This window comes from Drosophila arizonae, chromosome 2 (assembly GCF_054131065.1).
Source record: "Drosophila arizonae isolate 15081-1271.41 chromosome 2, UAZ_ARI_1.0, whole genome shotgun sequence".
NCBI classification, from domain to species: Eukaryota; Metazoa; Arthropoda; class Insecta; order Diptera; family Drosophilidae; genus Drosophila; species Drosophila arizonae.
This window is the reverse complement of record NC_142922.1, coordinates 6,063,380-6,079,142: the sequence shown is the minus strand read 5'-3', so window position 1 is coordinate 6,079,142 and position 15,763 is coordinate 6,063,380. Positions and strand designations below refer to the sequence as shown.

The following is a 15,763-nucleotide window of genomic DNA, read 5'->3' as shown; positions in this document are numbered from 1 at the left end:
ATAAGCTGTAACTATTCGTACTAGCACAATTGTTATTTGGGATTTGTATTGTTTTTTTTTTTTTTTTTGGGTAGCATTAGATATTAAAGAATAGGTCAAAGGTAATTATGATATATTACATAGTATACAAAACATACAAAAAGGTAAATTATTTATGTTGAACTTTGATAAAAATTTCCGCTTACAATTTGAATTTCGATTTCAATTGAAATTTCGACTTACTTGGGAATGGCTAATGTAAACTTTATACATAAAAACTAAAATATTCATTGCGTTTCATATATACAATAGACTTTGTAAACCCGATGAAAATACAAAGATTTGTATCATTCGCGCTTAGATATTAAACTGTGTTGCTATATACTGATTTTTGAAAGGGGCTGGAGGGGAGAAATGATTGAGGACTTTGGCTATGTGGTACATCGTTTGTCTCTTCATTATCATCGCCATCGGCAGGGTAATAATTATCATCATTTGAGGCTGTTGTCCATATGTTGTTCAATTTGTGCTTCTTGTTAGATGTGTATGTGTGTGTGGATTTGCTAGTGTTTCGGTTGTTGATGATGCTGTTGTTGTGGTTGTTGTTGTTGATGCTGTTGTTGTTGTTGTGTATTGGTAACGCTGCTCCATTTGCTAGTGGCTAAATCATCTGTTTGTTTATTTATTGTTTTTGTTTTGTGTTTGTAGTTATTCATTGAATTTCAGCTTTTCAATGCGCCTTTATTACTGCGAAATAAAAGAAAGAAAAATTTGGTTTAATTAATTAGCTCAAGAATTAAATAAAGTTGCCAAAGCTTGAGTGTTGCTTGCCCAGCCCAGCCCAGTCTTGTCCCCCCTTGTCTCCCATGCATAATCTTCATCATTGTTCGTTTTTAACGGTGCCAGGATCGGACATGTCTAATATGTCTGAAGTTTCTATTATACAACGAGCTACTCAGTATGCGACAACGACTGTCGGGCCTATATAGTCATTATTGAGAAGGATTTGAGATGCTGAAAATATCGAAATGGATGTTCGGGCTGTTCGTACTTACATTGAAACGTATTTAAGGCTATCACAGTGTATCTTATACTCCATTGCAGTTGTTAGAGGTATATTTAATATCCTGCGTAACGTATCACGGATACGAGTTGTACTGGTCATATCAGTGGCAGTCCGGTTCCATACTGATAAGCTATCCTCCTGCATAGGTAAATGGGATTAATATATGTGTTCTTAAGCCTTAAAATAATACAATAGAATGCCTTAAATAGAAGCCTGAAAGCCAGTCAACCGCGTTTAAGGAATTGAAAAGAATGTTCAGCGTTCGTTTTTTTTTTTTTTTGTTTAATAATTTTTATTTTTTAATCAATGTTAGTAAATCATTTGATGTCTGACCAATCAAAAAATTCAAAATGATAGAACAAAACAAATTGAATTTTTTGTTTTAGTTGTTCCTTAACACAAAAGGCGAAACAATTGAAATCTTAATTTAAAATTTTTATTTTCTGCTTTTTTTTTTTGTTTTTATTTATATTTTGTTTTGGATTTGGTTATCGCACTTGAAATTGTTTGTTGACTCGTTTCTCGTTTTCTCCTTTTTTTTTGTTTGTTTTCATTTTTTTTTATTTTTATAATTATGTATGTATATAAGACTAACACTTAATTGTAATCGTTTTTTTTAATTAGATTTTTTTGTTACTTTTAATAATTAACTAAATTGTCTAACGAGGAGAAAATATAATAGATGTAAGTATGTTCGTTAATATGAAGTTTTACACGGTTCGTTTTGCTTTATTTAAATATATATATTCATATATATTTGTTGTAGAGTGTGTTATAGTATAGTTAAACATTTTTAACAATTATCGAGTATTTGCTCAAAGATTTTGAGTAGAACCGTTTTTGTTTTTTTTTTGTTTGTTTTGTTTTTGTTTTTTTTTCTGTTATAATTGTTTATAATAAGTACAGTTTAAAGTTTCTTTTTAAGTTTTGATTTAATGTTTAGGTTTTTGTATCTCTATGTGTGTGTGTGTAAGTCTGTATGTGTGTGCCGTATATATATCTATATGTTAAAGTTGTTTAATTTGTTGTAAACTTTACGGTGTGTGCACGGAAACTACATGATTTTCTTTCGCTTTTTCTGAGTCTTGACGCCACTCAGATATATATGTATATATAGGATTGTATATTATGTGTATGTATGTATGTTTATATATATATATATACATATAAATATCTGCTGGCGTATATTGGTTTCTATTCTACGTTTTGTTTCAAACGCATTTCAATTGCACATTTTCGTTCTTGTTGTTGTTTTTGTTTTTTTTTTCTTTAATTTAATTTTAATATTTTGTAAATATTAAACACTTGCATAGCAATTACATCAACGCTCGATTCGCTAATTAATTTATTTGGACTAAATATAGTTATACATATATAATATATAAGGTATATGTTGTAACTTCAATTAAAATATATATAAATATTCATTTATGCTCATGTTAATGTTTTCATTATTTGTTGTCCTTTGTTTTTTACTGCGTTCCACTTTGTTCATTTTTTTCAGTATTATTGCTTTTGAATACACATACATACGTATATACACACACATATACATACGTATACATATCCTTCATATGCATATGCATATACGATTTCATCTTGCTTACTCATTTCTTATTTCGTTTATATCGTATGTATGTGTGCGTGTGCTTGTGCCTGTTCTCGGTGGGCGTGGCCTTTTAACAATCCTCCCATCAGGTGTCGCCCGAGAAGCAGGTGCTCAAGTTTCATTCATATACATATATTAAGTGCTAAGTTTTTCATTTAAGTTTCCCATTTATTGCGGCAGCATTCATTCCCTTCCTCTTTGCTCTCCTCTTCTGGTTCAACTTGTATATATGTATGTATAATATTTTGTGATTTAATTTTAAGTTTTTCATTTGTATTTTCTCTTATCAAGTTCTCTTGCCGTTTTCATTACTGATTGCTGTTTGAGTGTGCTTGAAATGCTTCGATATGCCTGGAATTATTGTTGGAGTAACTGTTCCCAATGCGTACTCGCATCATCTATGGGGCGAACACATCGTCATGATCACTATCAAAAAACTCGCATCATCGATCAATGCAACAATTGCAGCAAACCCAGTTGCAGCCAGCCATAAAGGCCATCAGAAACTGTGACTCATCTCCCACCTGGAGACGCGTCAAGCGGTTTGATTTGCTTTTGCTTTGCTCTTTGTTTTAACTCTATTGTTTAACTCTGGGCATTCTCTCTAGAGAATTTTCTTTGAATTTTATTCAATTTTAAAGTACACAATTTCTTTTACGAGTCTGAAACAAAATGTTTCATCTTTTTTTTTTTTTTTCGTTTATTTTTTTTTTTTTTTGAAACTCACTTTTCTATGCTTTTAAATACATCATATAATTGTATTTAGCTCTTTTTTTTATTTTTATATTTACGGCATATAAATATCGAATTGTGTAACTATTTAATTATATTAAAATTCTAATTTGTATTAATTGAACTTCTGCGCTTAAATTGTTTGTTAGTTTTTTTTTTTTTTTTTTTCATTTTGTATTTTAATGTTAAATATTTTTCGATTGTTGCTTTTGTACAGATAATTTGCTGGTCCAAAAAGAAAACTAATTTGAGAGAAACAAACAAAAATTGCACAAATAAAACAAAAACATTAACTATAATATATTTCTGTATATTTTCTTTTGTTTTTATTGCAAATTGAATCTTAAGCTAAGCAACGTTTTTAATATTAACAATATAAATACGAGAAACTAATAGAAACTAATATTTAGATCGAGTTTGCTTTTTTTTTGGGCTCGCCATAGTTTTGAGCGTGGCTAAAGAAAGAGAAAAATAAAGTTAAACAAATTTAAATAATTGTATTTGTTAACTAAACATTTCTCTTTGCTCTTCTTTTGTCTCACTTTCATATTTTGCTTAAATATTTTTTTTTGTTTTTTGTTTTTTTTTTTCGTTTTGTGATAGCGGAAGAAATGCGATTTACGTAGAAAACTAAAATATGTATATATGTAATAGCCATTAACAGTATAAGTACATACATATATTATAGCATTAAATATAATATATATGTATATTAAATAATTTGTTAATATTCATTAATAATGTACAAAAGTAGTTGATTTTGGTTGAGAGGAGAGAGAAAATGTGCATTGGGAAATTGTTTATCAACAAGGCTATTAAAGCTTATAGTTGTACAGCTGAATGAATCGATAGATTCAATCAATTAATCAATCAATCAATCAATGTCTACAGCGGATTGCACACCGATCTTATAGAATATACACACACACAATAATATAATAATAACTAAATGAAAGACAATTGCAAATATTTCTAAGGACAAATTTGACGCCAAATTTCGCTGCTCACGCTTAATAATTTGTTATTCCGTTTCCATATTAGTTATCATTATGTCAATCTCAATTTCAATTGAATTTATAGCTAATTGCCTATTATTTGCACAACATTTACATTTTGTTAATCGCAAGCTAAATATGAAAAATTTACAATTCTAGTTACGGTTTTCGACGAGTTCAGTTTATATTGTTTATAATTAATTCATTTTTCTATTTGCATTTAATTTGTTGTTTATTTGTATGTATAATGTACGTATTATATATTATTATTATTATTAAATTGTAATTCAAAAATCTACTTAATAAAATTGTTTTTGCTATTTGTTTTGTTTTCTATCTGTTGTGGGTTAACATTTTGTTTAAAGTTGTTTCATTTACTAACTGTATATGTATATATGTATATTGGTTTTTATATATGTATAACATCACATTATAATAATTACTAATTAATATTTTAATTTTGTTTTTGTTTTGTGGTTGTGTATGTATGCTATGTTTTATAAATGTAGTTAATGCACAAATACTAATGTTCATAATAAAGATTATTGTTTATTAAATTTCATTTATTAACAAAAATTTTGTTGCTGTTGCTGCTGCTCCGCTGCGTGTTTGTTGTTATTGTTATTGTTACACAGAATTTATATAATAATTATAATGACTATTTACAAGTAGCAAAATGATGAAATAAATAAACAAATTGCTGGCGACAAATTCACATCAAACAGGCAAATAATTAGTTCCTGAGAGCACCATGCAGCACCTTGCAGGGAAACACGTGCGCGACCTATTTATAGAAGGGGGAGCAGCCTCGACTCCTCCTCAACTCGCCCCATCTAGAAAAGTCAATTACTCGTACTGCTTCCGCTGCTTGCTCACATTTCTAAATAGCCAACTAAGGCGACTGACTGTCTGTTGGCCAAACATTTTCCAACTGCTGTGCTTCCATTTTCAGAAAATAAACTTGGTTACATTTAATTTTCCAGCTGGAGGCGTGTAGTCAATGCTGATTGCAGGCAGTGTTGGAGATGAGGCGGCTGGGCTGAGCGAGGCTTGGGGTGGTGTGAGGTCGGGCTGTGGGTCCATTAATTTACCCAGCTACGCGCATCGCACGCGCTAATTAGTGAACAGGCACTCGTTGTGTTTGGTTCCAGATGCTGGTGCTGGTGCGGGTGCTGGAGCCGCCAGCGGGTACTAGTGTTACCTCTGCATACCTCCTGCATCTTGGCACCTGGTGGCGCTACGTGACCGATGTCTCTCATCCGCTCGCATTGTAGTTGTTGTTGGATCGCCCATTAGCTTGGTCTTCATCTGCAAGCGAAATATGAATAAAACAAATGAGTTGAATTTACAATTGGTAGCCAAAGTTTTGCCTCTTTTGCCAGTGGAGAATATCTCGTGACCCCGCGCTACATCCGGCTGACGTAAACCGCATGACTCTCCTAGCCAGCCACACAACTGACTGCAGGCCATAAAACGTAGCTAACACGTTCTGCCATTGCGAGCGCCTCAAAGCAGGCAATACGACAAACGAGCTGCGGAAACGGAATTATCAATGTGGCCATGTCTGTGACAACGTGTATGGACGCCTCAGATAGGTCAAGCAACAGGATATCACACTATGGTCGTCCCTCTCGCTCTCTATTTCATTATCTGCTTGCCGTTCGCTGCTCACGCTCTCACTGTCACTGCCACCTACTCTCTTGTGTGCTCGCTCTCGCTCTCACGCTCTCACGCTCTCAGTCTCTCAATTCATCTGCATTGCCATGCAGACGCGTATGCGTATGAATGTATGAGTGAGCATGTGTGTGCGTTGGCATGGTTTAGCTGCGGCTGTACAAGCGCGTGTCGGTGTGAGTGTGTGCGTACGCGTGTGAATATGCATGTGCGTGTGTGTGTGCGTGTGCGTGTATGGGAATGTGGTGACAACAACCAATGGGATTGTCAAGAGTGACATGCCGGTCAGCAACGTCAGCAATCGCACAGCCACATTAACCAGACAAAGGCAATGCATTCAGAAACTCATTAATCGCTATCAGCAGAGTAATTAAAATTTAATATTTACACTTTTAGCTCATTAGCGAATCAAATAATTTTATTAGCTTCTTAAGGATAAGGAGCACGCCAAATAGATTGAGAAAATTAAGAGCCTTTGAAAGAAAGTTTTGAAATCATCAGATATTACTCTCGTTCCCTCCCATTTATTTCGCATTAAATGCGTTAAGCTTTTAATTTTCTTATTCTGCTTATGTCATGTTGATGACCTTCGAGCGATTTTTAATGGGTTTGCATTATGCAATGATTATCTCATAGTTCTGCCTGGTTTCTTCTATGCTTGTGCCTTGCTCAAGTGGTGCTTACAGCGGCTTATGAATATATATGTGCATATATGTATATATAGACGTCAACTTGTTGTTTTGCGCGTGTTAGAATTTTCATCAATGGCTTTGGCGAATTTTCTATTTATTTAATTTGGCGGCGTCGCCGAGACAACTCGAAGATGACATCAGCTGTTGCTATGCGCGTTATTTGCGTCATCAGACGAGGATGGCGACGCCGACAATATCAATTTGGTATTTAGTTGAAATTCCAAAGGCATAAGGGCCACACACACACACACACAAAGAGAAATCGGTTGAATTGAATCGCGTTGCATTTGGTCTTCAAAGTAAATTACATAATATGGACTTTAAAGGGATTCAGTGAGCAAAAGCTCTAGCTTGTAATATTCAATAGCTGTTTCGGATTGTACATAAAAGTCTTTAACTTTAACATCTATTATTGTATTATTCAAAAACATTTAGCGAGGCAACACAAAATCTTTATTTAAGCAACTCTTCAATTGAATCTTGATACAAATTCATCAAATTTCAAACGCATTAAGCATAGTGTACAGAGGTATTTATAGATTGATCAATCAGTCAATTCTAACGTTTTCATTTACATAATTGGCACAAGCCACAGCTCACGTAAACCAACTAAATATTTGCATCAATGCAGTTTTCGCACGCGCCAAAAAGTGCGCTACATGAACTTGTCGTTTGACATTAAAAGGAGTTCGTTCGATATGAAAATATTTGATTTACATTGACTGTATATAAAGGTTATAAATATATATATATATATATATACATATAGATGTATAATTTTATGTGGGCGCCGTTTGGCCAAGCCACACGGCGCTGCTGGCTGTTATCATCCATCATTGGGTTCACTGGAAATTCCGCCCCCAATTAGTCGCTTTCAGCTATTTTTATTGCCCGCTCCGTAATAAGTTAATTTGTAAACAACAACAATAAAGCCTGCATTAAATAAATGTGTATCAAAAATAAACCAAAGAGGCTGAATCGCCTCTTACAATAAATACAATTAATAAAACTGCAGAACGATGAAATTTTATTTCTACGAACAGCGAATATGAAAAAAAAGACCATGTAAATAAAAAATGTATTGAATTGGATTTAAGTTAAGTCGTGACCTTTCAAAGCTTTTTATTTCGTAGAATTTGCAATATTCTCTAAACTATTTATTTCCACGAAAAGCAAATAGCAGGAAGCGAAAATCATTCATTTAATTGAAATCAAGTTCAATAAAAATTTAAAATTTAAAAATTGATTTTATTAGCTCAGTTTTTGTACAGTTAGTCAGACAGTGAATAGCGTCCAAGCAATGCCTAAAGATTCAGATTAGCCAAGATTGACTGCAAAGGCAGCGCCTCCAGCTTGGAGGCGGACAGCGATGGGCGGCGGGGCATTGATGGACGCTGGCTTTGACATGACAGCTTAATTGAGGGGCAGATTTAGTTTTATTTTTCTTCGTTGGCTAGCGAGAGCAGCTGCTGTGGCTCACCGCCAGGTCCATGTCAAAGGAGCCGGATGCGAGGACTGAGCGAAAGAGTGCGAGCGAGAGCGACAGTGCGCAAAATATGCAAATTAGTTTGATTCGCCGCGGAGATTGGCCATATTAGACTGTGGAATGGGAGCGGGTGCTGAATGGGTTGGCTTAGGGGGGGTCAGATGGCACTCTTGGGAAAGCTGTTGACTAAATTTAATATTTATGACTCTGGTTTTGGCCAGCAGCACAAGTGGCACTTGGCCGCCTTTCCTAGGCTTAGAAACAGGCTCGATTTGCTTTAATGGTTTAATTTCTTCTGACAATGGGGCTCACTCCAGCTGGATGGAAACAAAGGCTGGCGAACGCAAAGCCAGTAAAGAGGTCCAGACCTTGATCTGGGCATGGGCGATTGAGAGGTTTCGATTGAGCTGAATTGAGACAGGTGAATAAACACCCAAAGCGAACGACCCCAATACAATTGCCGTTAAAGCTCCTTTGCGTAGGCAGCTTTCAGCTGGTCAGTTGTTCGGCGCGTGTTGAGGATTTGCGGTTGTGCTCAGAGAGGTGCCGTGCGGTTGCTCTCTCTGGTATATATGTCTGGGCTGCCTGTGTGCGTGTGTGTGGGTGCGTGCATCTCGGGCTGCATTTAAACTCGTGCACATTCGTATGCATGCTGTGGATATAACTCAATTTGAGTATGGGACTATAACGACCGCACTCAAATACTCAACCTTTCAAGCACGCACATGCACACACACACATACACACACACACAGATACAGACAAAGAGATATACATATTCGATATATAAGTGGCGCGTGCGGAAATCAAGGACACAGCTCGATTGCAAATTGTGCCTGATGGACAATGCAGACCGCAACGTATTTTATGAAAGTGCACACAGCCCCAATACACACACACACATACACACACACACACACACACACAAGTGCACGCATACATGTGAGTGTCCATAGACCTACGTATGCGTGTGTCCTGCTAGTATTAAAATATGCAAATTGACGACTGTCTGCAGGATAACAGACAAAAGGGAATGTCACACACAGACACAAGCAAAACCAGCAGTTCGATTGCTTGCATGTGCGTGTGCATCTGTGTGTGTGTTTGTATTACTGCACTGCTGATACTTTACTTCAATGTCAATCGCATCTTTGCAGCAAATGTCAAGGAATTTATCAGTGTCAGTTTTTCGTGAAGTGCAATTAAAAGCAGCAGGAAGGACGAAGTAGCTCGCCTTATCAAAGCGCTGAAGACTTACTAAGCACTGCACAGTAAGGCCAACAAGTAACTCGCAGCAGAGTTCCAGTTGAAAATGTTGCCAAGTTACTGACGCCTTGCTGCAGCTCTAATCCTTGGACCACGCATGTGGAAACTACCAGCAAAGTGACAGTCAAACTAAATCGCTGAGCACTGATGCTGATAAGAGCAGCAGCAGCAGCAGCAGCAGCAGTAGCAGCAGCAATACAATATTACTAAACATGACAACAATAGTTGTTGCGTATCCTGTTCACCCACACAGACTTCGCTCTGGGTTATATTGATGTCCCCAAGCTCACACGTAAGCCAATTTTAACGGTTTAACTTTATGCTTGGGGTTTGGCTGTACGTTCCGCCCACACCCACGCACAGACATACATACATATATGGGTGTGTGGGTGTGTGTGTGTAGATCTTTAGCTTGGTCTCTGTTTGTTTACAATGCTTTTATGTTTGCTCAAATGGCGTCCGCTCCTTGGACCGGCCAAGTGTCGACGCCTCAATTCAACCCACACACACGCGCACGCACACGCACACGCACACGCCCACACACACACATAAGGAATGTGGCATATTCAAGTGCTCCGTTCGGTATACCCCTTCAAGCAAACACTGTAAAAGCGACTTCATTGCTTTGTAACTAAGGCTGTTCAGCATATCTGAAATTCAATGTGTATTTCGCTCTTGTATTCCTTTCATATTTATAACGTATGTATATGATAGCTAATTTTAGCGATCTATAAAGGAATCCCTATTTAGATGCACAAAACTCCGTCCGGCTGTGCCAGACTACGTGAAACTCTGCCTTTTAGGTTTGTTTATCACGATAATCACAAACTGGCTGCAAACTAATCCAATTATAAAACTTTCGTCTATGCAGTTATAAATTTTGCCTGTGACTTTGATTATGGCACACAATGACAATTTTCTGTAATTAATTCGTTTGTACACAGTTAAGATGTTGTAAATACTTTAGTTGACAGAAGCTCAATAAACATTTACTTTAGGAGAAAAAGGTTTTCTAACTAATAACTGGATTTCTGTATTTAACAAAAGCTTTACAACTACTACTGGGTGCCATATTGTCGACCACAATTCCCAGTATTTGTGTATGTGCAGATACAAGAGAATTGTATTAAGTGTGTGTGTGTGTGTGTCTATGTATATGTATATGTATATGTGTAGCTGTGACTTATTGTTATGCTGCCACAGCGCTCGATTTATGAGTCGAGGTCGAGCAGTGCCTCATGCCAAGGCAAACTCCAGCTGCTCCGCCCTCGGGCAGCACACAGTGGGGCTTAAAAAATAGACACAGACTGGCTCCGGGTGGCCAGGGTGGGGGAGTGAGATAGAAATAGGGACAGAGAGAGACTGGGATAGAAGTGGGCAAATGGTCCTTGTAAAACGGAATGCGAAGCATAAATACATTGGCTCTTAGTCTCTCTGGAGCACTCTCAACTCTGGGATTAAACTGGGAGCGTCTTAGCTGGGCTATAGTTAGGACTTTGACTGCCTGTTGAAGGAATGGCTTGTGGCACTGACTTCGTCAAGGCGTGAGCATCGCCCCTCTCGCCAGCACACTGCCACACTTTCATTAAAAGTTCGCAACTTAAGCGATTTGCTTTAAGCCGCCTGCTTAGCCGGCCGGAGTGGGCTTCAATATTAAATCAATTTCGTTTACGCTCTTTTAAATTGCCTTTCAAGCCTTGCCAGAGCGACAGACCGACAGGGCGACAGAGAGCCAGAGTGAGTAAGTAGCAAGCGTCTGTGCGTGGCAGCCGATGTTTATGCAAAAATGTTGCATAAATTATAAAAAGGAGCAACGAACAAAAACTGTGCTGCATACTCTTTGAATTTTAAGTATGCAATACATATACATATATACATAATGTGTATGGCTGTGTGGTGTGTGTGTGTGTGATGCCTGGTGACAAAAAAAAAAAAAAAAAATAAATAAATAAAATAAAATAAACAAGTAAGAAAGCTCTAATCGAGACTGCTCGACTAGGAAATCCCCTAAACCAAACGATATTTCAAAAATTATATGCACATGTACACACACACATACATACGCACGCACGCATAAACACGCATTGGCTGCAGTGTTGGGTTGGTATGGGAAATTAATTGTTTATTTACATCTTGAGGACATACGATCTTCATGAAACTTTTAGATTATGATTATAACATGGATATGCATGCATTTGCCAAAGAACAAGTCTGTAGTACTTGAAATACGTCTTTTACAAATATGTGGGTGGGGGTAAATTTTGATAAGAATCGAAATTCTATTAAGTGCTTATGAATCTACATTTTAAGTTTGGCGACTCTAGCCTTAAAGATGTAGCAGATATAAATTTATTACGGGTTTTCGATAATGTTTTTAATCGATAACAAAATAACGGGGCAAGTTATCGATTTTTGAAGCAAAGTTCGATATCCGCGTGGTATACTAGGACCTAGGAAAACAAATTGTAAGTCTCTAGCTCTTATATCTTCTGAAATCAACGCGTTCAAAGATACTCACAGACGGACGAACGGACTGACAGGGCTAACTCAACTCAGCTCGTCGCCCTGATCAAGACTATATATACTTTGTGGGGTCTGCCACGTCTGCTTCTGCCTGTTACATGAATTTCAACAAAACCATTATACCCTGATTTCCCATTGAAAATGGGTTCAGGGTATGAAAACACAATAACAACAACAGCAAAAGCTCGCTGCTGGCTAATTTATTGGCTGCCGACGATACCCTCTGACTGCCGCCTGTTTCATTCTGCCCCCGCAGTCGAGCCACTCCACTCGCTATTGAGTAGCTTCATTTCTTTAAATTTCATTTCAAAATTTGGCACGTCTCTGCATACACTTATCCTGCCCCACACACACACACACGCACACACACTCTCTCGCTCACTCACTCCACACACACACACACAAGCCACGCACACACAGCGGAGGACATTTTGTTTTCTTTACCGCGCGGTTGTCATGTGCGTGAGAAATGCAAGTTTCCGATAAAAATAAAGGCAAAAGAAAAGCTCATAATGGCGCCCAGGAAGGCAACGCAATCTATAGGCTAATAGCTATAAAACAAACATTAAGGATAACAAAAGAAAGAGCTAATTTCCGTGTGGACAGGCTCAAATGAAAGACACTCCTTATAACAGACAGCTGAAGTAACCGTAGCAAATGTACAAGTTGTTTCTACTACATAGAATTCCCCAGTAAACTTAATAGAAGTCAAGTCTAATAACGCATACTTAACATAATGTATATACCCCTTAGGGCTAGCTTTTACAGGGTATAATGCGAAAATTATCAAAAGCAAAGCTACTTTTTCATCGTTGGTTTCTTTTTTCAGAGGCGAAGCCAAGTTCAAATGCCATCAACTGGCAACTTTCATTATGCGCGGCTGATAAGTCGAGTTTCGTTGAGCCAAGGCCAATAGACAATGGAAGGCAAGAGGACGTGACGCCATTTGAAGTGGAGAAACAACAGGCGCACGGATCGTAAATCATAAAATTGAAATGCTGTAGCCAGCACGAGTGAGAGAATGAGAGAGAGAGAGACAGAACGAGAGAGAGCGAAGCTATGCTGAGTACGCACGAATTATTAAGTATACGCCATAGGTACGCCTGGAAACAGCCAATTGAGACTTCTGAAGCGCCTTTTGGCAGGCAGGCAAACATTTATATATATATGTACATATCTTTACATATATTTCATCACAGCTTCATCTATGCAACCACAAATCTTTGCCTGAACTGCCTGTCAGCATTTAATTAAATCGAATGCCGTAGTTTGCATACGTTTGACAATTCAATGTGGTTGCTATCGATTGTATGCGTGTGTGTGTGTGTGTGTGCTTAAGTGCCTGCACTAAACCAAATCGAGTAACTCCATCCACGTGTAATGCAGGCTTCAGCTCTGCTGCATAGCTATGTCAACCGAATGCGCTGTTAACATTTGCCAAATTGAATTAAATCGTTTGTGGCTTACGCATTTAGCATAGCTCACAGCTCCTTTCAGAAATGCCAGCCTCTAGCTGCAATTGCAAAGCAGGCGAAAAAGTTCTTGCAGCTGAATAGCAGCCACAGTTTTACAGGGGAAAACAATACACTAAATGAAGCAGTTTAGTTAACGTAATGCTCACTTTCCTGGAAGGTATTCAATAGCCCAATTAGTTTAACTCGCAGCTGAAACAAGAGACAGAGCTGCAAATTTATGCTGAACTTCAAATTTCGACTCTCTATTCAAATAAATGCATATTCGAGGAATATAATATTAGTTTGCTCGTACAGAAGTTTTTTCTATGTAAAGTTTCGTTAGCATTTCAAATTTCAAAACTTATTTCTTAATAATTTGAAATCAGGTTTGACTCACGAATCCACTGGGAATGAAAATGTACTCATTAGGCGCATCATGAACTTTGGCCCACATTTAATCGCTCCCATACAGCTCTATGTGCATAAAGTAAATGTATATATGCACATACATACATACGTGTGTTTGTATGTATATACCAACATTTCCACACATACAAACATAGATACATCCATTCTTATTTATGCATGAATAGCACATATACACACATGTACATATGCACACACACATACACAGAGTATTATGTACACGGGATGCTGCACGTACTTTGGCTAAAACTTTTCGCAGGCACTGTGTTGCTGCCTTCTGGCCAAGCTGTTGCTGTTTCGGCATGCAAACGGCATCACGTAGTGCTAACAGCACTTGTGTAGCAAATATATGTACAAATATATAGACAGATATATACATATACATATATATATGTATGTATGTATATTTGTGATATATGCATGTGTATGTGTTCTGTAAGTACATAGTTAAATGAGAATGAAAGATAGCCTTGAGATACAGTAATTTTGCTGTGCTAAAAGCAAATTTTGTATCGAATACGAATATATACAACATACTAAATAATTAATTAATTCGCATAAAAGTTAAAAAAAAAAAAAAATTTAAAAGCCATTACCTCGAGTAACTAACTAACTTCAAGTTGGCAATTTCAAACGCCCTCGGCTACACAATTACATGTTTTTGGTTATATGCAACAAAGCAGATAACACAATCAAAGGGGGGCGTGGCATAAACACACACACATACACACACACAGAGAAATTGACGCTAAAGGCGAGCGCAAAAAATGGCAATAAAAAACTATACGAAAAAAAAAAAATTGTACGAGAGAAAAAATGCAAAAATTTGTTTCAGTCTGCGGCAAATTGAAATGCAGCGAATAAAACGTTATACTGCATAGCGCAAAGGGAAAATGAAATAGAAGGAGGCAGAAAGAGAAAGAGAGCGAGTGGGAGAGAGAGCGGGAGAGGTGACAAATGCCACCTAGAGGGATTCTGGGTCCGCGCAAGCGAAAAATGTTGAAACTTGAAAACAAAAGAGCGAAACATCAATGCAATATTTGCAAATGAAAGCAATGTAATTAAATTCAAATTATTGCCATTTGCGGTGAGCATAACAATCATAAATACCTCCTCGACCGCTTCAACACAACAATTTAATTAACTGTTCAATTGGGTATGCGCATCTTGCAGTTTTTCCCGTCTTGGGTGGGTGGCAGGCCCAAGGTCGTTGCTGTTTAGCATATACATTGGTATATGTACATGTGATTGTCACAAAACTGACAAATACTGATTAGATATCGTGACTGACACCTCATGAATTATTGTAGAACATCGCTGACACTTGAGCGTTATATAAACGTACCTGACACGAACCCAATTGACCTTTGACACATTAATATATGGTTTACGTAACCTTGGACATTCCGACCGACTAGGAAAATATCAGGTGTTGCCGGTAGTTTCGCATTTTACTTAATCATACCGATTAAACAAACTATAAATTTGATGTGGTTGGGGCTTAGCAAGTTTTCTGAGTGTGTGGGATCTGTGCGCAAGGGGGGGAGGGGGGGTGGTCCACTTCAGTTCACACGGCGCGGTCACGTTTCACAAATAAAATTGCAATCGTGTTAAGTGTAGGAGAAATTGTTATTTTAATGGCAAATTTACATTTCAATTGGAAGTAATTCCGTGTTTAATTGACGTCGATATTGATTGCACGTTTTATCAGCTACTCTCATGACTCACATTGCCATTTAATATTTTAACTGACTTTAATCACATCACACGCGTGTTTAAGCTCGAAAGAAAAAAATGAGAAATGAAAAATTCAAATTGACATCGTCAATTGCCGGTTTCAGTCTCACGGCTCATCTTTCTC

General features: G+C 37.2%; 1 protein-coding gene across 3 annotated transcripts in view; it reads right to left on the bottom strand.

Annotated features, from left to right (window-relative positions):
* Positions 1-42: 42 nt before the first annotated feature.
* The window catches only part of eIF4EHP (eukaryotic translation initiation factor 4E homologous protein), a 48,277-nt gene continuing 32,556 nt past the window's right edge, over positions 43-15,763 (bottom strand). The window contains exons 3-4 of one of the 3 annotated variants that reach the window (XM_018005326.2): positions 1,035-1,183; positions 43-726 (exon numbers count right to left, since the gene is read on the bottom strand). In XM_018005326.2, the coding sequence (XP_017860815.1) occupies positions 702-726; positions 1,035-1,183 (174 nt within the window). In that variant the 3' untranslated portion in view covers positions 43-701. Of the gene's footprint in view, positions 727-756; positions 961-1,034; positions 1,184-3,524; positions 5,690-15,763 lie in introns of those variants that run through there. The other 2 variants (XM_018005318.2, XM_018005332.2) reach the window with 2 other exon arrangements.